General features: G+C 36.7%; 4 protein-coding genes across 11 annotated transcripts; 3 read left to right on the forward strand and 1 right to left on the reverse strand.

Annotated features, from left to right (window-relative positions):
- The first annotated feature begins 297 nt into the window (after nucleotides 1-297).
- LOC104723981 (uncharacterized) lies at nucleotides 298-6,420 on the forward strand. The gene is made up of 6 exons (XM_010442410.3): nucleotides 298-2,347; nucleotides 2,433-2,720; nucleotides 2,801-2,906; nucleotides 2,998-4,361; nucleotides 4,433-4,579; nucleotides 6,349-6,420. Exons 4-6 carry the CDS (start codon nucleotides 3,630-3,632, stop codon nucleotides 6,418-6,420), a joined length of 951 nt encoding a protein of 316 aa, XP_010440712.2. The 5' UTR covers nucleotides 298-2,347; nucleotides 2,433-2,720; nucleotides 2,801-2,906; nucleotides 2,998-3,629.
- Nucleotides 6,421-7,833: 1,413 nt separating this feature from the next.
- LOC147934308 (uncharacterized) lies at nucleotides 7,834-10,775 on the reverse strand. The gene is made up of 4 exons (XM_087472580.1): nucleotides 10,275-10,775; nucleotides 9,853-10,119; nucleotides 9,562-9,753; nucleotides 7,834-9,264 (listed from the first exon to the last, which is right to left on the reverse strand). Exons 1-4 carry the CDS (start codon nucleotides 10,773-10,775, stop codon nucleotides 7,834-7,836), a joined length of 2,391 nt encoding a protein of 796 aa, XP_087328706.1.
- Nucleotides 10,776-17,395: 6,620 nt separating this feature from the next.
- Nucleotides 17,396-17,998, forward strand: LOC147934309 (uncharacterized). Its single transcript, XM_087472582.1, has one exon. The coding sequence runs from the start codon at nucleotides 17,396-17,398 to the stop codon at nucleotides 17,996-17,998; it is 603 nt and encodes a 200-aa protein (XP_087328708.1).
- Nucleotides 17,999-18,029: 31 nt separating this feature from the next.
- On the forward strand, nucleotides 18,030-22,452 carry LOC104723982 (CBL-interacting serine/threonine-protein kinase 24). 8 transcript variants are annotated; one of them, XR_015572340.1, is made up of 14 exons: nucleotides 18,030-18,269; nucleotides 18,645-18,829; nucleotides 18,932-18,994; nucleotides 19,089-19,160; nucleotides 19,288-19,395; nucleotides 19,487-19,561; nucleotides 19,678-19,857; nucleotides 20,107-20,196; nucleotides 20,296-20,423; nucleotides 21,132-21,251; nucleotides 21,483-21,599; nucleotides 21,791-21,847; nucleotides 21,946-22,020; nucleotides 22,127-22,452. XR_015572340.1 is itself a non-coding variant. In XM_010442411.3 (14 exons), exons 2-14 carry the CDS (start codon nucleotides 18,662-18,664, stop codon nucleotides 22,220-22,222), a joined length of 1,344 nt encoding a protein of 447 aa, XP_010440713.1. In that variant the 5' UTR covers nucleotides 18,039-18,269; nucleotides 18,593-18,661; the 3' UTR covers nucleotides 22,223-22,452. The 8 variants fall into 8 exon arrangements, 4 of the variants coding, with proteins under 4 accessions (XP_010440713.1, XP_010440716.1, XP_010440715.1 ...); XR_015572339.1 differs by having other exon boundaries at nucleotides 18,039-18,269; nucleotides 18,593-18,829; XM_010442411.3 differs by having other exon boundaries at nucleotides 18,039-18,269; nucleotides 18,593-18,829; nucleotides 20,301-20,423.
- Nucleotides 22,453-22,682: the final 230 nt, after the last annotated feature.

Below are 22,682 nucleotides of genomic sequence, written 5' to 3' on the forward strand. Positions count from 1 at the left end.
ATACTAAAATATAAAAGAAGCTTTAAACAAAACAAAATATTTTTAGATCTTTTAACTACATTCTTTTTAGATTTTTCTTTGTAATTTTTTACTTTGAACTTTTTTAAAAAATATTAATGATATATTGTTAAATGAAGTTTTTTGTAAGATTTTGTTTTTGTAATATAAAACTAAATTCATCTTGTACTAACAAATATGCATATATTATATTAATTATTTTTCTTAATCAATGAGAAGCTTTTTTGGTATCAAAGTGCCTTGTCTACCGGTTAAAACTTTATCTTGATGGCACTGTATCAGACTCTCAAGCGGCTTTATTCTAGGTAGAGTGATTAATGATAATGTGATGATCGCTCATGAGCTTATGCACTCTTTAAAAGTCCGAAAGAGAGTTTCCAAATCATATATGGCGGTCAAGACGGATGTCAGCAAGGCATATGATCGAGTCGAATGGAATTTTCTTGAAACAATAATGCGACTGTTTGGTTTTTGTGACAAGTGGATAAGTTTGATTATGGGAGCAGTTAAGTCAGCACATTTTTCAGTGTTGATAAATGGATTTCCATATGGTTTGATAACACCACAACGTGGGATAAGACATGGTGACCCCTAGTCCCCATATCTTTTCATTTTATGTGCGGATATACTAAGCCATTTGATAAGATCGCGAGTAGCCGGTGGAGATATCATAGGTATCAATATTGGAAATGAGGTTCCTCCTATCACACACCTTAAGTTCGCTGATGATTCATTGATCTTCTGCCAGACAAATGTTCGAAATTGTCAGGCCCTAAAAGATGTTTTTGATGTTTATGAATACTATTCTGGACAGCAAATTAATATGACAAAGTCCATGGTCACTTTTGGTTCAAGAGTCTATGGATCAACACAGACTTGGTTAAAAAATATCTTACAAATCCCAAACCATGGTAGAGGAAAATATTTGGGTTTACCTTGGAACAGTTTGATCGAAATAAGACAGAAATGTTTAACTACATCATTCAAAGAGTCAAAAATCGTACATCAAGCTGGAGTGCTAAAGGCCTGTCCGCTGAAGGCAAAGAAATCATGCTAAAATTGGTTGGACTAGCTATGCCAGTTTACGCGATGTCCTGTTTCAAATTACCTATTGGAGTAATTAACGATATTGATTCTCTGTAGATGAATTTTTGGTGGGAAAAGGGTCCTAAGAAACGTGGTATACCTTGGATAGCATGGAAGAGATTACAATACACTAATAAAGAAGCTGGACTGGGTTTTAGAGATTTAGCAAAATTCAATGATGCATTCCTTGCAAAACAGGCTTGGTGACTAATTCACCATCCAAATACTCTGTTTTCTTGTGTAATGAAAGCTCATTATTTCAAATATGATAGCATTTTAGATGTAAAGCCAAGAAATAATCAATCGTATGGTTGGTCTTCTATGTTAGTCGGAATTGATGTGCTAAAGAAGGAATCATGATACCTTGTCGGAGATGGTTTGAATATCAACATGGCAACATATAACTTGGTTGATTCTCACCCACCCCAACCATTAGAGATGATCCACACAAATCGTAACTTTGATGACAAGTTAAACATTCTTATTGCGAACTGTGGTTCTCACAGATATTGGGACAATGATCGAGTTCAGGAATACATCCATCCTAGAGATCATGAGTTTATACAATCGATTCATTTACCAGTCAATATCTTGGAAGACAAGTTACTTTGGAACTATACACAAGATGGAGCTTACACAGTTCGATCTGGATATTGGTTCCTCACTCATGGATCGCTTGAATTAAAAACTAAGATTTGGCAACTACCGGTGCTTCCATAATAAAACATTTTTTTATGGAGAACATTATTCGGTGCTCTGGCAACATGGTCTCGATTAAAGTCGAGAGGTATGCGAAATGATACAAGCTTCAATCAACAAACTTCACAAACGCAAGAAGGATGGATACACTACAGAAATTAAGGGTATTAATAGCATAACATTATAACGTTTTTTATTTTTATGCTATAATTGAGTATAGAGAAACTATAGATAGCGTTTGCCAAAAGGTAAAGTTAAGGGGAATCTTGCCACTGTTTCCTGTGGCTTTGAGAGGCTTGCTGCCAAAAGGGCCTAGGATTGCTGTGACTCGAGTATGCAACTTCTTCAACCGATTATGCTAGCGTACAATAGACACAGAGATGTTAACATCATTGGAGACTGATATTGTGGAGACAATGTGCCAAATGGAGTGTTTCTTTCCTCCATCACTATTTGACATTATGTTCCATCTTCCTCTACATCTAGCAAGAGAGGCGCGTTTAGGTGGACCAGTACACTTTCGTTGGATGTATCCATTTGAGAGGTACTATTTTCTTTGCTTTTGTTTATATTAGTTCTGTTTTGATACGACTAGATTAATAACATTATGTTATGTGATTGAGTTGTAGGTATATGAAGACACTTAAGGGATATGTGAAAAATTATGCAAGGCCAGAAGCATGTATGGCTGAGGGCTATTTGGCTGAGGAATGCATAGCCTTCTGCTTAGATTTTCTAAAGAATTCTGCACCGGTGGAAGAAGCTGTAAAACGAAATGAAGATGTGGAGGCTGATGATATTCTCCTTGAGGGTCGGCCACTGTAGAAGGCTACTGAAGTAAGACTTTCCGACAAAGAGAGAGATATAGCCCATTTTTATGTGTTAATGAACACATCACTTATGGATCCCTATGTTGAGTAAGTAAAATTCTGTTTATAACTTATATCTTTATGCAATTTATATACGTGAAACTGTAGAGCTGAATCTTTATAAACAGGACGCATTTAGAAGAATTGCAAGCTAGTGATGTCCGGTGTGAAAGAAATGAAACTCTACTATGGAAATTGCATACAGAAAGGTTTGCACAGTGGATAAAAGAAAAGGTCTGACTTTGTTTTCTATACTTTACTGCTTAAGTTTCCCTTTACTTAGCTTCATTTTGGTTTTAACTAATTCTGTAATTTCAATTTGTAGATACCTTCTAACTTAGAGGCTCACTCTAAGAAGCTGAGGTGGCTGGCATTTGGACCAAGACATATTTCTCAAAGCCATAAGGGTTTTGTCATAAATGGACATCGATTCCATACTTATGATGTTAAGCGGGAGACTCAGAACAGTGGAGTGACATATGAAGCATTTTCTATGTGTAGAGCTAGTGCACGAGATAGTAACCAAAGGGCTGACGCAGTTACATACTATGGAGTGATCAGGGAGATCATTCTTGTTGACTACCACATGTTCCATGTTCCCCTTTTCAAATGCAGTTGGGCAAACACAAGGAATGGTGTGAAAGAAGAAGAAGGATTCACTCTTGTAAACCTCCATCTTAACCAGACGGCGTTTCTCCGTGATCCATACATATTGCCATCACAAGCAAAACAAGTGTTTTACTCTAGAGATGAAGAGTTTGTCACAGCACTAGTGTATGACCAGCACCTTGAAGATTTGGAGAATCAGTCATCTGACGATGAGAGTTATTGTGTTAGGGATGACTGTGATGGAGTTATAGTGGAAGATTGATATCTAGGACTGCATCATATCATAGTATAGGGAATTGGCTACAGCTTTTTTATGGTATAATTGTTTGTTGTGTTGCAGGCTAAGTCATGGTTACTACGAGAGGAGTAGGAAATCTGCGCTGCAGCAACCGTCAGGCGGGAAAAGGTTGGAGTTCTCTTGTTCCCAAGAAAACCACCAAAAACCCAAATAAAAAGAGTGTTGGAAAGTTGGTTAAAGTAAAGTCAGCTAATCAAGTTGAGGAACAAGTTGTTGATGAAATTCACATAGAGAAAGAGAAAGAAATGGATGAAAGAGGAAAAGATAATACTGTGCATATGGATGAAGGAAGAAGAGTAGATGAGGAAGAAGAGGTTGTAGAATCTGATGCAGAAGAGGAAGATGCAGAAGAACTGCATGTAGAATCTGAAGGAGAAAAGGAAGATGCAGAAGAACTGCATGTAGAATCTGAAGGAGAAAAGGAAGATGCAGAAGAACTGCATGTAGAATCTGACAAAGATAATGTTGGAGGTGATACACAAGTTGCTCCCCAGTCTACTGAAGGTGACACTGTAAATGCTTCCAGTGGAGGAGACTCAGTCCATCAGTCAAACTCGACCACCAAGAGAACAAAGGGCAAGACCAGGATGCGTAAATTGGCTAAAGACCCGCTTGACAAGGTTGAGGTGGATTTTACATGTCTTGGTGAACATGCAGGAGATGGCTCAACAACACTTTCATCGTTTCTTGGTGTTTTGGTGAAGGAGCATGTTTATGTACTACTCAATGATTGGAGAAAACTCGATCAACAAACAAAGAACAGAATGTGGGAGGAAATTCAGGTTAGTGTATTATAATTATATGTCTAATTATTAAAAAAAAGTACTGGCATTTAACCTCACACTTGTTGTAGGGGAGGTTTAAAGTACAAGAAGAGTGGAAAAAACATTCTCTTTTTAAGCAGATGAATTGTATATGGAGGTCAGCTAAATCTATTCTTGTGGGCCAAGTTCGAGCTGCGAGCAGTGACGCAGAACGATTAGAGCTTAAACCAAGCAACATCTGAAACTGACTTTCTTTGTGGTGTATGAATGAATGATGTATGGAATGATGATGTATGGAATGAATAGAAGTCAGGGTGTTTCAATTCCCCTTATGCAGTTGCAGTATAAGAGGTGTCAATCCTATCTGAGTGATTGTGAACAATTAAGATGTGCATATGAGTCTAAGTCAAGCCAATTGCAAAGATTGTTTGTCACTAACAATCCTAAAATGAGATATGAAATGCAGAAAGTAAAAACAACTAGAACAAGATACTAAATGCAAACAGAACAGACAAATTAAAGCTATAATGAAACTAGAACAAAGATAGAAACTATGCTAATGAACTAATGCAAGACAAGTAATGAACAGGAAACTACGTGCATGCAATGGAAATGAAACAGGAATGAAACAAGACAATCACAAATCAAAAACACAAGTTCTGGGGATGAACTCGAGCAGCACTCGGCCGAGTGTAGGTCGAGTACGTGGTCGAGCTAGACTTAAATGTGAAAACAGAGCAACACAAGAAAAACAGAGCAATGCTAAAACTAATCAAACAACAAGCAAGCAATGATATTTAGACTAGGATTTCAATAAACAAAGAAGGCCTTGAGGAGGGATTCATGGGCTGAGCTAATCATTGTGGTTATCTAACTTGGTCAACAAATCTCAAGCAAACATTGAGCTGATCTCTAGACGTACTATTCTAATACATGTTTAATCCACTCTCATGGCAAGAAACAATCAAACCTATGCAATTCTAGACTTGTTCTCACAAAGAAAAGAATCTACACAAGCAGGCATTAAGCAATACATCTCAAACCAAACAAGACTTCTAATCTCTTAGCAAGCCTAATGGTAAACTATAGATCTAGCCTTATCTATGCTCCTTAGACATTGGTGTGATGCTAAGATGCTTGAAATCAAACCCTACCCTCTCAGATATATGATCAGCATTAAGATCATCTAGCCTAGAAGAGATCTACAACAATCAAGCTTGACCAAATCAAACAAACCACAAGATCAACCCAGCCTAACCCATCCTCAAGGTCCTAAACAAACTACTCACAAGAACAAATGGTGAAATATGTCAAAAACCCAGAAAATAATGAAACTTGCATCATTAGAAAGATGAAACAGAGATCTACAATATTGATGAAGGAATAAAACTCGAAATCTTAATACTTTGAAAGTTATGAAACAAACAAAATATAAGAATCTAGTCTTTCTCTCTCAAACAAGTACAAAATCTAAATTAAAAGAAAAGTGCAAAAGGAATAATATCTAAAAAAGGTAAAAACTAGGTTTTAGACTCTCTAAAAAGCTGGACTCTCTGGTGGCTGCAGGTACAAGGGCTTTATATAGTGGTGAGGTGGAAGCCCTAAAAATACAAAAAGTCAAAGTAGTCAACGGCTCGGTCAACTCGACCAGTGCTCGGTCGAGTGGCTGGTCGAGCTGGCTTCTCTCGTGCGTTCTCCACTCGGTCGAGTCCTCCTCAGCACACGGTCGAGTGGTGCGGTCGAGTTGGACTCCGGACCTTGATTCTACAGCCTTAACTCTCTTGTTTTCTCCTCAGGATTGCTTCACTTCTCCTCAGCATTGCTTCCATGCTCCTTAAGCTCCAAAATCACCTGTTTATGCATGAAAAGATGCAAATGCAATGCAACTATACTCTAATGCATGGTTAGTCCTAAAGCTACACAATAATGGCCTAAATGGATAGCAAAAGATGCAAAAGTTGTGAATAAACTAAGGGAAAACAAGGTAAAATATATGAAAATCAACATCCCATCTGTAACCCAGTGGAATAAATGGGTGAAGAGCAAGCTTAGTACAGAATTTAAGGTGCAATCTTGATTTTTAATTTTTTATGTCTTTGATACATGTATTTTCTATGCATAGTAAATATATACATGTGGATATCGTTGGATTAATTTTGCAGGAGAAAAGTGAAATATACAGGAAGATGAGAAAGTCTCAGATTCCACACACAACTAGCCGCAAAGGACTGTTTCGTCTGGGACAAGAGATGGTAATTCTGTTTCTCTTTAGTAATATAAGAAGCATAAGTCATGTTACTCATATTTTAGGACTGCTAAGAGTTCAGACCCTTCTAAGGTTACTAGAAGTAAGATATGGATAGAAGGACACACTCATAAGGATGGAAGACCTGTGAAGCCTGAATTTGCTGAGACTATTGTAAGTAGCTATCAAAATTTTATTTTAAAGTTTTAATTCCAACAGGTTTGGCATATTTATATTGGTTGATATATATGTGTATCAGGAACAAATAAAAACAATCGATAGTCAAATGGAGTCCACAGCCAATGATAACATAACAGAAGATGTTGTCAGTCAAGTGTTGGGAAGAGATAAACCTGGAAGATAAAACGCATCAGTCAGAATGCAGAGGCTGATGCACAGTATAGAGAAATCCAATGGCCACTTACTAAGATAAAACGCATCAGTCAGAATGCAGAGGTGCCTTCAGTGAGAAGCTCGCTTGGGGTAAGTATTGATGTTGTTATGATGTGTATTTCATTTTAATGATGAATTTCTGATAATTGTGTTATGATTGTGTTATTGATGTGGTAGAATGCAAGTTCAACCTCTGGTTCCATCAAAGGGAAAAACAAGAAGTGCTTCCTGTTGGATTGCAAAAATTCTGAAAAAACAGTTGCAGAGGGCCGAGTGTGTTCAACTGATCCTGCAGAGACAGTCCATAACATACCCTTAGGACCAAATGCTTGCAAGGTCTGGGTTGATGTTTCAATGATTGATAATGCTAAAGTGTGGAGGCCAAATTCAGAAGTGCAATTCATCGCAGATGCACAAGGCACAACTGTTGCTTGGCCTAATGACAAGATAGTCTATCTTTGAAACTTCTTAAGTACTAAGTTTTTTTCCTTTATGTCGAACAATTTGTTGTTTTAAGTGTCGAACACTTTGTGTTTTCTTTTATTACATGTACTTGACTTTGTTTTCTCATGTTACTAATTATATGCTATCTCTTGGCAAAAATATATTAAACACATACTTAAAACATTTTTTTTTTGTCAACCAAACATTAATCTAGAAAATAACTCCAAGGTTGGTTGCCCTAACCGGAGGATAAGAGTTTACAAAAGAAATTTCAGAAGGTAAAGATCTCGAGGAACGAGCAAGACGATCTGCTTGAACATTAGATGTCCTTGGAATCTTCGAAAGCGTGAAAGAAGGAAAGGAAGAGCGGAGCAAGCAAAAATCATCCAACAGGTTGGAGAAAGCGGGTCACTCATCAGGAGATTGTACCATCGCCACTAATTCTGTACAATCCGTCTCAAAACGTTGACAATCGACATCCCTCGCCAGCAGGGATTCCATCACCCAAATCAAGGCCTGAAGCTCCGAATGTAGGGGAGAAGGGCTCCGTCGTTGACTTCGTGCTCCCATTAACACCGTGATATCCTCCCCGTCACAAAATAACCAACCCAATCCTACAAAAGGGACCGAGACCTTCCAAGAACAATCAACCTGACACCGGGGAGAAGGGTCCTGAACCTCCACAGGCAAAGGATCTAGTGCAGCTGAGTAGAAGGACTTAGCCTCTTCCCATAACACTTTGTCATTGGTCGCCTGATTAATAACCTCAATTGGTTCCGCTTCAATTCCTTGAAAAACTTTTTTATTTCTATCCTTCCAAATTGACCATAAGAGCCACGATAAACGTAGACATATATCCGGGACATCCGTCTGGGATAATGCCCGCCAAAAGAGAAAATCCAGATTCGAATATATTGAACCATAGGGAAACCCCCCAGGGTTTGAGGCAATCGAGGACAAATCCCAGATCCGACGTGAATGGGAACACTCAAAAAGAGCGTGATTTATAGTCTCCACCTCCGAGTCACATCGTTTACATAGAGTATCGCACCGGACGCTCCGATGTGCCAATCGCTCCATTACAGGAAGGGAGCCGGAAGCAATCTGCCAGAAGAAATGTTGAACCTTCGGAGGAACCTCAAGTTTCCAAGCGTGTGCCCTAAGCGTCGTGCACGACGGTCCATATTCTACCTCCTTGATTAATTCCCGGGCTAACCGATAACCCGATTTGACCGTATATTTCCCTAATTTAGTATAGTGCCAAATCAATTTATCGGGTTTATAAACTTTACTAATCTCCATAGAGTGAATAATTTGGACATCCAAGGGGTCCAAAAACTCCTCAAGAATTGGAATGTGCCACTCCTTAGTAGTTGGATTAATCAAATGATTAACCATTAAACTGGGAAGTAACAATCTTCCTCGACCATCCGCTGGTCGTGGTGGATTATGCGGAATCCAGGGATCCCGCCAGACCGAAACCTGAAAACCTGAACCTATCGCCCAACGTGATCCGTGTACCACCAAACCTTTGGTTGAAAAAATACTCCTCCAAGCAAAAGAGGGGGAGTATGGCTTTTTGGCTTGTAAAGGATGTTGTTTTCGAAAATAACTTCCTCGCATTACTCGAGCCATCAGCGAACTCGGATAATGCATTAACCGCCAAAACTGCTTTGCCAACATTGCATCGTTGAATTGTTCCAAAGACTGGAAACCCAAACCACCATCACATTTATCCGTGCACAACTTATCCCATGCTAACCAATGCATGCCTCGTGCCTTATCATTCGACTTCCACCAAAAGTTTGAGATAGCACTCGTTAATTTAGACGTCAGCTCCTACGTTAATTTATAACAAGACATGACATGAGTTGGGAGAGCCAACGCTACCGATTTTATCATAACTTCCTTCCCCCCTTTGGATAAATACTTAGCCGACCAACCATTCACTCGATCATCCAAACGGTCGTTCACATAACTAAAAACCTTTGTTCTCGATCCCTGGAGGTTCTCGGGAATACCTAGATACGAACCCATACCACCTTATTTGGAGATACCCATAACAGATTTCAATTGAATCCTTGAATCAGACGGAACTTTCTTCCCAAACATAATAGAGGATTTTTCTAAATTTACCTCTTGCCCCGACGCTTTCCCATAATCTCCTATAATTTCCATAACCTTAGAGCATTTTCCCGCCTCTACTTTACAGAAAAACAAACTGTCATCTGCAAACAACATATGTGAGACGGGCGGACAATCCCGAGCCAACTTAATACCGGTGATCCTATCCTCTCTTTCAGCCTTCTTAATATTAGCAATTAAAACCTTTGTGCAAAGTATGAACAAGTAAGGAGATAAGGGATATCCTTGACGTTAACCCCTCTGTGGCCTAATAGAACCCCGTGGTTGTCCATTGATAAGTACCTGATATGTAACCGAGGATACACACCACATAATCCAGGAGATCCATTTCCTATCAAACCCCAATTTAACCATTAAAGCTTCTAAAAAGTCCCATTCAACGCGATCATAAGCTTTACTCATATCCGTCTTAAAGGCAAGAAAGTCCGTCTTACATCGAGGATTTGTATTTAAGCCATGAAACATTTCCTGAGCAACCCGTATATTATCTGTAATTAAACGACCAGAAACAAATGTCGATTGGGTGTCTGAGACAAGAGACGGAAGGAGCTGTTTCAACCGAAAACAGAGGACTTTAGTGATAATCTTATAACTCACATTACAAAGACTGATCGGTCTAAATTCCGTCATCCGTTGAGGCCTTTCGTTTTTAGGAATGAGACAAATATTTGTTTCATTCAACCGCGGATCAAAGCGATCCGTACAAAAAACTCTTTAATCAAAGCCACCAAGTCCTCTTTGAGGGAAGCCCAAAACCTCTGGAAAAACAAGGCTGTCATCCCATCAGGTCCTGGTGTTTTCTCAGGGTGCATCGCAAACAAAGCCCTGCGAATCTCTGCTTCCGTAATTTCCTTTGTTAAAATCCTGTTCATACTATCTGAAATCAATGTGGGAACTTCCTGTAGCATCTGGTAAATCCCCCTCACATCAGACCGCTTAAAAAGATCCGCAAAATATTTAGTCGCAATATCCTCCATATCAGAGTCTGATTCCATCCATACATTCTCAGGACTGAATAAGCCAGAGATCCTATTCCTAGCCCGCCACTGTTTCGTAGAAGCGTGAAAGTACTTAGTATTTTTGTCACCAACCCGTAACCAGAACTTCCGACTCTTCTGTTGCCAATAAACCTCCTCATCCCGGTATGCCTCCTTCAGTTTCCTCTCTATACTATGGCTCTCTTCCTGCGAAATCGAGTCATCCATTTTTGCCTCCTGTAAGCCTGCCTTCAAGGAGGAGATAAGCGTGGGCCCAAAAGAAACATTGTTCTTCCGCCAACAAGAAATAGAATTACGACAATTCTTTAACTTGTCCACAAATACTGGTATCCGAAAAAATTTTGTACGATTCCACCCAGACTCCACCGCCCCAGATAACCCATCCTTGCCTAGCCAACGCTTTTCAAACCGAAATTGACGTTGCCGCCGAAAATCCGTTTTAAAGCAGGTGGCCAAAATAGGACTGTGATCAGAGGCAATCATCTCTAAATAATCAACATTTGAACGTGGGAAAAGACAATGCCAATCCTCATTAGCTAAAGCACGATCTAGGCGGCATCAGACGATCTGATTATTTCGTCTATTACCTCGCCAGGATAGCTGCTCACCATAACAGGAAAACTCTAGCATTCCGCAATATCGGATCATAGAATTAAAAGGTACAAATGAGGATATTGGTCTTAATGCACCACCTCTTTTCTCATGATTCCCAACAAGTTCATTAAAATCGCCTATCATTAACCATGGGTCAATTCGATACGAACCAATATCAATTAACTTGTCCCAAACCTTATGTCTATGTTGAGGAACTGGATCCCCATAAACAAAAGTCAAAAATATCGTATGTTGTCCCACAAAGGCTTGAACATCGATTAACCGATTACTTTCAAATAAAATAGAAAGTTTTATTTCATTCATACTTAAAACATTTTAATTGGAAAAAATTGAATTAATTATTTTAAGGCATGTACTTTAGGTTTCAAGTTAAATGATTTTAAAGATTTTAAAGATTTTTTAAATGATTTTCGAATTTTGTAAAAGAAAAGTTAAAAAAAAAGGAAATATAAACAAATATAACCAAATATCTCAAAAAGATATAAATATTTAATTATAATATTAATAATTACAAAATAATAACAAAGTTATAATTTTAAAGAGTTTAGTGTATAGAGTTTAGGGTTTAGGGTATGAAATGTATGGTTTAGGTTTTTGGATTATATTTGTTTGAAATAGTAATATTAATTATAACAAATAATAACATAAATAAAATTTATTTTTAAAAATAATTTAGGGTTTCGGGTTTAGGGTTTAGTGTTTTAAATAGTAGCTAATATTAATGATATAAAGTATACTATTATAACATAAATGAATTGTAACATTTTATTAATTATAACTTTATTAATGTGTTTCAACAATATGTTTTACACAATAAGAAGATTAGTGTACATGTATTCTAAGGCAATCATATGTGTTACCTTCAAATTTCTATAAACGTTGCAAAATAATTTTTTTAAATTGCGAAAAAATTATCTAATCATGTAAATAACTCATAAACATATTAATTCGTCAATATATAATTTTTTAAAAATTATATAAATAGTAAAAACACATTTTTAAGCCTATAAACAAAATAAGCCATTCATAATGTTTCACTCGGATTGCTGATGTGGTGAGATCTCAGCCATTCATCGGATCTAATACATGATCAATTTACTCAATCCAATCAATAAGTAATACTCGGATACATGACGTGGCGAAATCTCATCCTTTCATCGCCCAACCAAAGGCTTTGGCGGCTGCTTGTTTAATGAAATCTCATTCGTGAGGAATCGTCTCCAAAGTCCCTAAAACTAAATCGAAAATCTCAAAACTCCCCCATCTAATTAAAATTTATTTTTGATTTATTTAAAATCCGAAAAATTAGTGTTTTACTCTCTTACCCTACAAAAATAAACAAAATTACAAAGAAAACTAGGGTTTTATCCACCCACCCATAACAAAATCGGATCTAACCCAATCTCCTCTCTCTCCTCTTTCTAACTCGATTAAATCCCTAAATTAAAAGAGAAAATACAAACCGCTCTTTTTCTTCATCGTTTGTCTTCATACTTGATAACGAGGATGGTAAGAACAAGGTGGGGGGAAAAAACACTAAGATCACACAAGTAGAAGAAGGAGAGGAAGATTCACAAGCGGTGGTAAAAGAAGGAGGAGAGAAAGATTCAAAATCGGTGGTAAAAGAAGGGTTCGGAACCGTTGGTACAAGGAGGAGATAATCCGGTGGTAGAAAGAGGTTTTGAATCCGGTGGTTGAAGAAGAGGGAGAGAGGGATTCCAATGCGGTCGTAGAAGAAGGAGCTAACGAAGAATCCCTCTTTCCAGAATCAAGTAATCGAGATGAAGTTTAAGGAGATAACGAAGAATCCCTCTTTATGGAATCAAGTAGTTCGAGCTGGGAACAAACTCGAGAAGAAGTAGAAGCCGAAGTGAGAGCAAGACCATCGACTCAATGGTAAGTTTGGATTCGTATGAACATGTAAAATAAATAAAACTAGTTGGAATTGCTCTTGATGTCTCTCGGAATCAAATTTTTGTGGTATATAGAAGTATAACTACGAACTAGTATTTTGTTATACTGGAATAACTAGGTAAAACTAGTGTGTAAAACTAGAATAACTAGGTAGAACGAAGAGTCTTAATATGAATTTCTGACACAATATAACTTGATAATACTTGGTATAACTATTTGTTGCAAGAATCCTCTTCCTCGACACCACTATAGCCTCTTAGAATTTACTTTCCCTCGAGTGAGTACAACAAGAAAATCAAGTATCGACGAGGTGTAATATCCATGAGATGATGTTGGTACAAGACATTGGTAAGAAGAAAAAGAAGGGTGTTAAAACGACTGCCGTGGAGGAAGACACCAATAACCGTAGTAAAAGAGTCTTTACAAGGTCATGGACATGTAGAACTAGTTTTGTGGGTGTTTGGATGTTCTTCTTATTTCTATTTGTAGAACTACTTGTAAAACTTTGTTGGATTCATATTACTTTTTGGAATTTAGTTGTGTGCAACTGCAATTACTATGTAAAACTAATCTGTTTTTTTTTGTTTTGGATTTTGTCCTGTACAACTGGAAATATTAGGTAAAACTAATCTGGAATTTTGGGATTTTAGAAAATATGAGATTTTCAACATTTTTGATATTTGTGGGGAAAAAATAAAAATAAAAATCCGAAATGTATTTCCACGTGTGTAATATGTGTGTTCACACCTAGTGTTCACACATAGTTTTACCCAGTATAGTAGTTGTACCATACTTGTAAATAGTTCTACTTTTAGGTTTTTTCCATTTAATTAGTTTTACACACTCTTAAAATTATATTTTTTAGTTTTACAGTTGATTAAATTCTATTAACATATAATTATGAATGTTTTATGCATTCAAATGTTTAAAACAAATATTTATGCAACTTTTTCATCTTTAGTTGGTTATTATTTACAAACTGACCTTAAAAGTATAAGGAATATATTGTGTTGAGTCTTTCATAACAACGTAATTTTGCAACTTCTTTCTTATTACACATTGTAACATTTTTTCTAAAGTTTACGAAGACAGTAAGTATATTAAGTACTTTTCGTTTAGGTTTTGTTAAAAAAAACATAATTGTTATACATGTTTTTCCTTAGTTATACCAGTATTACCATGTTGCCAAAAAAACTAGTATATAAATATTATATTATTGAAATCAGTTTGTAATTGAAAAATATGTGTCTTTGCAATCCTTCGAACTTGTAAACCACATTTACAGATTTTTATTGAACAAAAAATGGCATTAGGCTCGATTTTATCATCCTTTGAGTGGAACTTGTCATAATTCTTGTGTCTGCTCTCCGCACTTGCTTAAACAGCTCTGAAATAGTGATGACCTCCACAAACAAAATACACCTACGGTTCTCATTATCAATGGATGTTAGATTAGATAAACACATAGCTCCTTATCATCATAAATAGTAAATTGTTCATCATATCCCACATATGTCTTCAACATTAAACTATCCATGTGACCTTAACAATCTAAATGTATTTTTGACATTGTTGCTCATTGTATCCTACAAATACAATACCAAAAAAAAAAAAAAAACTCAGTCTGTAATACTAGTTATACTACATTTATCAGTAGTACCAGTTTTACTACATTTACTATTAATACTACAAAAGCTCAAATTGGATGATTTCGGGTTCTATTCTACAATCTACTACAACTCAACCACTGAAATTCATTTGTTATCAATTTAAAGGCTCAATCGACCGATAAGCTATGGTAAACAACCAATGTAAATTGCATAATTGCATAATTGCATAATTAAATCTATAAAACACCCAAGAGAAAAACCAATTCAATCAACTATTGTTAGATTATTTTGTTGAAGAAGGTATCTGGATTTTGAAGAAGAGCTCGATGCATCTCCATAGTCGCGAAGAAACGGCGGCGATGGAGAGCTCTGGCGATGAAACAGCAGCGGTGGAGAGTTCCGGCGAAGAACGGCGGCGAGAGAGGAAGAGAGGATCGAGATCTATATTTTTTTCTTGTTTTTTGTTTTTAATTAAAAAATGAAAGAATAGAAGGAAGGGTATTTTAGTCAGAACATATTTCATTAAATAAGAAAAGGGTATAGAGAATAAAGAGGGAGATAAAAGATTTGTTTTAGTCTAAGAGGGAGTTTTGAGATGTTTACTCCTTATTCGTTCATGGCCTCTACATTCTCTTCATCCTTTCATCTCCTCGACATCGACTGAGAACAAAATTCAGGACAAAATTCAGAAAAAAATTCTCGCATCCTACTTCTTCAAACATAAAATTCATTGCCATCTCCGACTTGAATCTGGGAGAACCAAAGAAGAAGACGAAGAAGAAGAATGGTCTGTCGAAGGTACTATACTTTACATGGGTTCTTATAACCAAAAATTTACAGAAAGTTGTTTATTTGTTTCTTTTAATACCATTATAAGAGTTTTGTTCAACTGAATCTAACACTTGTTTATTTGTTTGACAGTAAAAACCCTAGCTTCGCCTTTTGTTGTGTTTTGGTCTCTCGGTGGTGTTTACGCTTTCTCACCTTCTCTTCCTGAGTCAAAACATCAACAAACATCACCTTCTCTTCTCGATAGAGTTATATGCTTCTCCCTTTTTCCTCATATCTCGCTTTATCGATTCTTAAATTGATTATTGTTTCAGGCAATAGAAGATCTGCGATTAATACTGTAATCCAGATTTGTTGAGTTTATGATTTTGCCTATTGCTTCAGCTAGCCACGAATTTCAGAGTAATTTTGTATTGAATTTTTGATTTTGCCTATTGCTGCACAATTGTTTGCTATTAATACCCTTAATTCATGGTTTTGTGTATAGATTGTTTCTGGGTTGACTTCGTTTACAATGGAAGTGGAGGAAAGCTATAATGGAAGTGGAAAGGTGTAGAGGCTCTGGCTGAAACAAGTGATGAGATCCATGGGCCAATAATTAGGAAGTAGTAAAGAAACAAATTTTTTGTATTTTCTTTATTTTATTTTTTGTAAAGAACTAAATTTTATGTATTTTCTTATTTTATTTTTTGTAAAAAATTGAGTATAAAAATACACCTTTGTACAATACATCATTTGTATAAAATGTAATTAATAGTACAAAATACTGTATACACCTTTTAATTACGTATAAAAATTTACGTATTTATACTTTTGCAAAAACGCTATCTATACAAAATTATATGTATATTATACTTTCATACGAATGCTATCTATATAAAACTATACATAAGAAACACTATCTATAACCATATATTAACTGCTATTGTAATTCATAATAGAATAATTAACTATATATATAGCAAACAACAGCCGCTATTGTAAACTTAACTATTGCATATATAAAACCGCTATGTTTTAAAAAGATACCATAGCATGAGAAAAAACCGCTATGTAAAGTGTCAGACCTATTACAATGGGCAGAGATACAACGTTTACAATAACGCTATAGTAGCTTTAGATTTGGGTAGTAATAATACTGATTTGGGTAAAGTGTCTTCTCCTTTAATAGCAAAAACAAAAGTCCTCTTAACAACTCTACAACATGGCTGGATACGTGGCTACACAGTGATAATTTTCGAAGGTGATTGCGAAGTCAAAATAATCAGTGGCGAATATGATCGATGTGAGATACTTATGTATCACATACTTATGTTCGTCGTTCTTGTAATTTTGTAACAGGTACTCTCTCCAAATCGTGTTTATATGAATTTTTTTACTCTGTTTCTGTAAAGCCCCATCAATATTATTACACTTGATGTTAACTGATACTCCCTCTGTCCATAAAAGATTGATATTTAGAATCTTTTACACATTTTAAGAAAATAATGATTACTGAGTTTAAATATATTTTTTTCTTTGACTAAAGAAATATTATTTAATTTTAACAACAATTCAAAATTTTAAATATTTTCAATGATTACTTCTTGAAGTTTACAAAACATCAATCTTTGTGGGACAAAAAAATATCGCAAAACATCAATTTTTGTGGGACAGAGGGAATACGAGAAATTAATAAATTTTATCAGAAGAAAAAAAGAAAATTAAATGAGAGTCCTACTAATTTTAAATAAGGGATTTTTGTCAAATATGAATAATGGATAATTAAGATGTGGGTGGGCGCTAGCAAATGTGCCGGTGGGACCTAATTCCTTCCCGACGGAATCAGTATATACAAATGTTGATCACTTTTTAGGGCAGCAGAATCCGGGAGCCCATATTGCGTCTTTTCCTTGGCTTATGTGGTTTATTTGGAAAGCAAGGAATGCACGTGTCTTTGACAATATTGCCGAAAGGCCAGAGGATATTGTTAGGGTAGCAGAGGGTGAAGCTGCAGCATGGCAGCAGGCTCAGATAGAGGATGATCTAGTGACCAGTCCCACCTTTCTAGTAGTTTCGGAGTTGCCAGTTAGGGTGCCTACGGTTTCCCTTCCTTCGGTCTTTTCAGGATATCGATGGTTCATAGCTGGATCTTGGAAAGCAGGGGATTTGTATGCAGGTGCTGGTTGGTGTTGTACCTCGATCCAGACAATGTTGCCGTTTTTGGGTGCCAAGAATTTCAGGCGAAGTCTATCTCCATTACATACTGAAGTTGAAGCGTTCCTTTGGGCGATGCGCTGCATGATCGGCCATGACTTCAGAGAGGTGGCTTTTTATACTGACTGCTCAGACTTGGTGAAGATGGTGTCTTCTCCTTCCGACTGGCCAGCGTTCTCGGCGTACCTTGACGACATCAAGACTGATAGGGAGGAATTCTCTTCCTTTTCTTTATCTTTAATTCCTAGAAATGCTAATTTAAGGGCGGATTCTTTGGCACGCCAAGCGTGTACATCTCCGCACTAAATATTGTTTGTAAACGATTTTCCTACCAATTAGCTCGTTTGAGCTGATCTGTTGTTGACAAAAAAAAAAAAAAAAAAAAAAAAAAAATGTGGGTGGGGATAATTTGATCCGGATTCAATAAAACAGGTCGGATACCCGACCGGAAACAAATCAGCACGGGCGTCGCATTGACGGCTTCACGGCTTTGGCGAATCGCATCATGAGCCTTCCTCCTTCACTGCTACGCGTCTTTCATCAACCTTTCTCTGCCTCCGTTGTCAATCCAATTCAGGTATATTACGATTCGTACTCTCTGTTTCGAACACGGCCAATTCCAAGCTAGGTAGACTTTATTTTGCATCCGATTGAGAAACTCGCAATTTTGGAGCTGTAAGAATTTGAGATGTTGTTTGATTATCTTACGATGATCTTGATCATTACCTTTTCGTGTTGCTGCTGCTGCTGATTTTGGTCGTTTCCCTGATGTCACCAATTTTTTTTGTTTGGAGAGAGGTTGTTGTTTCTGTGTTTCCTTAATTTCACTGATTGTTCTGTAATTTTGGGTTGTTTACAATAGTAATCTGTTCATTGTGATTATGATTTGGCTTGTTTTAGGGATTGTAGTAGGTCCCTGAATTAATCTGATTGATAGCGGTTAGTGGATCAGATACAAATTTGTAAAGAATGATGACAACGAAAATGAGGAGAGTGGGGAAGTACGAGGTTGGTCGCACTATAGGTGAAGGCACCTTTGCTAAGGTTAAGTTTGCGAGGAACACAGACACTGGTGAAAATGTAGCCATCAAAATTATGGCTAAGAGTACAATACTTAAGCACAGAATGGTTGATCAGGTATGTTCTCGAGTGTCCTTGTAAGGTTGCTGCTTTAGTTTGTGTATGGTATGATCTTGATTTCGTTTAACCTCTTTTACGTTGTTTTCTCGTCTTTTCCAGATAAAAAGAGAGATATCAATTATGAAGATTGTCCGACACCCTAACATAGTGAGGTTGTATGAGGTATGTATGATTCCCTGCATCTGCGAATATTTATCTTTTAAAGTGTTTTTGCATCATTTGCCAATCTGAAGCTGGTTCTTCTTCGCGGGTGTAGGTCTTGGCAAGTCCTTCAAAAATATATATCGTTTTGGAGTTTGTGACAGGAGGAGAGCTCTTTGATAGAATTGTAAGGACTTCCATACTTGTGTATGCCTTTAAGTGTCTACTAGTTAAAGCCTCTGTACCAGCTCCTTCACTTTAATTTTCGTTTTTCCAAATCTTTTATTTTTCTTGGATTTCTTCTGTTCATGCAGGTTCATAACGGGAGACTTGAAGAAAATGAGTCTCGCAAATACTTTCAACAGCTTGTAGATGCTGTGGCTCATTGTCACTGCAAGGGTGTCTTCCACCGTGACCTAAAAGTAAAACCCTTTTTTGTTGACCAATTTTACTCAGAATATCTCACAGTGTTGTAACCCTGACTTGTTAACTATGTGTCATTATGATATTCAGCCAGAAAATCTTTTACTCGATTCAAATGGAAATCTGAAGGTTTCAGATTTCGGACTCAGTGCATTGCCTCAGCCTGTAAGTGCTCCTATCTGTTCTTAAGCGGCCACCACTCTTGTTCATTTTAATTCTTTTTAGCAGTGTAAATTTTCTATCTTCTATCCCTATCATCCATTTGTTACATACTCAATCAGGGAGTAGAGCTTCTGCGCACCACATGTGGAACTCCGAACTATGTAGCTCCTGAAGTACTTCGTGGCCAAGGTTACGATGGTTCAGCATCAGATATTTGGTCTTGCGGGGTTATTCTTTTCGTTATAATGGCTGGATTTTTACCCTTTTCTGAGACAGACCTTCCTGGGTTGTATAGAAAAGTAAGTAACATATTTTTTTGAAAATGTTCGTGGGCATTTTTTTGCATACGTATCAGGTATTGGAGTAATCCACATGATTTTCTGTGTGAACTACTGGTTGTTGACAAATAATAGGGTTTCTTTAGAAAGCTAGCATGTTATTGCAATTTTGATCAAGAAAAGATAATGAATTCCTTGCTGTAGGTTTTTCAAACCGTTTATTGTGATTCCACCCTTAGTTTTGAGCTGTATCATCATTATTTTCTACAGATAAATGCAGCAGAATTTGCTTGTCCACCGTGGTTTTCTGCAGAAGTGAAGTCTTTAATACATAAGATACTTGACCCCAACCCCAAAACAGTGAGTATTTTGCTTCACCATCTCAAGCTTTCAGGTTTGCTATTATTAATTATGGTTCTAGTAATTTTATCTGTTTATCTATGATTGTTTCCCAATTAGAGCAGCGTATTCAAATACAAGGAATTAGGAAAGATCACTGGTTCAAATTAAATTATGTGCCTAACCGAGTAAGGGAAGAGGAAGAAGTCAATTTGGATGATGTCCGTGCAGTTTTTGATGGAATTGAGGTTGGTCATTCGTTTCATTGTATGATTCTCTTTGGTGGTCAATTCCATTCACCTATTTAAAGATCTTTTAGGAACTTTTGGATGACTAAGAAGAAGTGTTTGACTGTTTGCTACAGGATAGAACAAAATAGTAGTCACATGATAAGTACCAAAACTGTAAGCTGCTTTATATGCTTTGAAAGAATTCTCGAGCTTGGTTTTTAAATCAAGTTTCCCTCTCTCTATACATTCGAGTAAATATTAATGAACTTAAAATCACATGCTCAGCCCTCTTCATATTGATAAGATGAATTCTCTATTCTCCACCCAATGCCCAAACCAATTCCCTGGAAATTTTCAGATTACCCAAACACAATCTCCCCCGTGTCCTTTTCACCAGTTAGCTAATGATTGATACTGGCTGTTAACATAGTACAAGCCACTACAAACCACCTTGGGATAATTCCAATGATCTGGCAGTCACAGGCTAGACAATCACTTAACGATATATGTCTCCTACTAAGATTGTGTTAGCTGTGGTATGGCCTATAAATATATAGCTACCGTAAATTTGTAATGCATATTTAGAATATTTAACTAAAACATGGCTTTTGCTCATCTGAAACTGATAGTTAAAAATGTTAAACAGAAACCTCAGTATGTGTGTCTTAGCTCACGCCACCTTTGCTTGCTTTTCATAAAGTTGACCTCAGTTGCATTTGTTCACAGGGCAGTTATGTTGCGGAGAATTTAGAGAACAAGGATGAGGGCCCCCTGATGATGAATGCCTTTGAGATGATTACCTTATCACAGGGCTTAAATTTATCAGCACTATTTGATAGGCGACAGGTAGTACCTGATTGGTCAGAGAGATCTCCATATTATATACTGTATATAAGAATGTCGGTAGGACTATTCATTAAACTTCCCATCTTGACAGCCTTATGATGTTAATTTGATGATGTGCTTTAGTTTCTAGTAAGTATAGATAATGATATAATTGGTTGAATGACACTAGTAGATAGAAATGGAAATCTAAATTGTTCCTGCATATTGATGGTTGATCCTTTGATCTCGCAGGATTTTGTTAAAAGACAAACCCGTTTTGTTTCTCGAAGGGCACCTAATGAGATAATTGCTAATATTGAGGCTGTTGCGGACTCAATCGGTTTCAAATCTCATACACGAAACTTCAAGGTAACTACTTCCTAGCATATAAATTTACTATTTGAAACTGATGTGATTGCCAAGGAAACTTCGTTATCTTTGGCGTCAAAAACGAAAGCCCTAGTGTGAAATATCATTTATCTAATGTTTAGCAAAGGGTAAAGATTTACTATGATTTTGTACGTATAGTTTCTTAATTATGCACTTTATGTGCTCAACAGACAAGGCTTGAGGGATTATCTTCGATCAAGGCCGGGCAGTTGGCTGTTGTGATAGAGGTGAGTATTGCTTATTGTTATTGTAAAATAAGTTTCTTATGAAAGGGATTTGCTTCACGTTGAGGGTATCTAGCAAACTGAAATTAACCTACATGCAGATTTACGAGGTGGCGCCATCGCTTTTCATGGTGGACGTTAGAAAGGCTGCTGGTGAAACTCTTGAATATCACAAGGTTTGTAAATATACATTCAATAACACTAGTTGTACTATTTAAAAGTGTGCAGAATAATTGTTTTTGCAGATTAGAGTTATATATGTTTGTTATTGTGGTATCATAGTTCTACAAGAAGTTATGTGCTAAACTGGAAAACATTATTTGGAGAGCGAGAGAAGGAATGCCAAAGTCAGAGCTTCTCAGAACAATTACGTTTTGATCCCCACGTAAGTCCGACTGAATGTAGTTGACTAGTGTAATAAATGACGTAATTATTCTTCACAAAGATCGGAAGATTTGCGTCTTGAGCTTGTATTACAATTTATTGTCTTGTAGTTTGATTTGGCTATTGGATCTATTTTTCTGTGTATGGCCATACTTGTCAAAAGTTGTCCTCAGTTTGCCCTCGCGCAAATAATCAAAAACCAAGATGGAGGAGAGGTTTGAAAACGGGGTTTCAGAATCTAAAGCTTGCTAATAAAGTAGATATGCATGGTGAAGGAACTCTACTTAAAAACTTTAGACAAGATCACAACCAAAAATGATTTCAATCTTTAATTTACACATGCATTCATATCTATCATTCTTTTTAACATTCATTAACAAAGAACCTTGAATCAAGTTTTGCATTGTCCTCAAACTCATTTGGCTAGGATATAAGGTTAGAGACAAAAGATGGT

This window comes from Camelina sativa, chromosome 11 (genome assembly GCF_030686135.1).
Source record: "Camelina sativa cultivar CO46 ecotype springtype chromosome 11, ASM3068613v1".
In the NCBI taxonomy this organism is placed as follows: domain Eukaryota; kingdom Viridiplantae; phylum Streptophyta; class Magnoliopsida; order Brassicales; family Brassicaceae; genus Camelina; species Camelina sativa.

What these genes read in the sequence shown, in the direction of transcription:
- LOC147934309 (XM_087472582.1), top strand. Translation starts at nt 17,396, where the DNA reads ATGTGGTTTATTTGGAAAGCAAGGAATGCACGTGTCTTTGACAATATT.
- LOC147934308 (XM_087472580.1), bottom strand. Translation starts at nt 10,775, where the DNA reads ATGGATGACTCGATTTCGCAGGAAGAGAGCCATAGTATAGAGAGGAAA. An exon ending in CTTTGATTAAAGAGTTTTTT is followed by an intron (nt 10,120 to 10,274) that starts GTACGGATCGCT and finishes CGGTTGAAACAG; the next exon opens with CTCCTTCCGTCTCTTGTCTC. An exon ending in GGAAAGCGTCGGGGCAAGAG is followed by an intron (nt 9,265 to 9,561) that starts GTAAATTTAGAA and finishes AAATTAACGTAG; the next exon opens with GAGCTGACGTCTAAATTAAC.
- LOC104723981 (XM_010442410.3), top strand. Translation starts at nt 3,630, where the DNA reads ATGGTTACTACGAGAGGAGTAGGAAATCTGCGCTGCAGCAACCGTCAG. An exon ending in GAATGTGGGAGGAAATTCAG is followed by an intron (nt 4,362 to 4,432) that starts GTTAGTGTATTA and finishes CACTTGTTGTAG; the next exon opens with GGGAGGTTTAAAGTACAAGA. An exon ending in TAGAGCTTAAACCAAGCAAC is followed by an intron (nt 4,580 to 6,348) that starts ATCTGAAACTGA and finishes ATGAAAATCAAC; the next exon opens with ATCCCATCTGTAACCCAGTG.
- LOC104723982 (XM_010442411.3), top strand. Translation starts at nt 18,662, where the DNA reads ATGATGACAACGAAAATGAGGAGAGTGGGGAAGTACGAGGTTGGTCGC. An exon ending in ACATAGTGAGGTTGTATGAG is followed by an intron (nt 18,995 to 19,088) that starts GTATGTATGATT and finishes TCGCGGGTGTAG; the next exon opens with GTCTTGGCAAGTCCTTCAAA. An exon ending in CTCATACACGAAACTTCAAG is followed by an intron (nt 21,600 to 21,790) that starts GTAACTACTTCC and finishes TGTGCTCAACAG; the next exon opens with ACAAGGCTTGAGGGATTATC.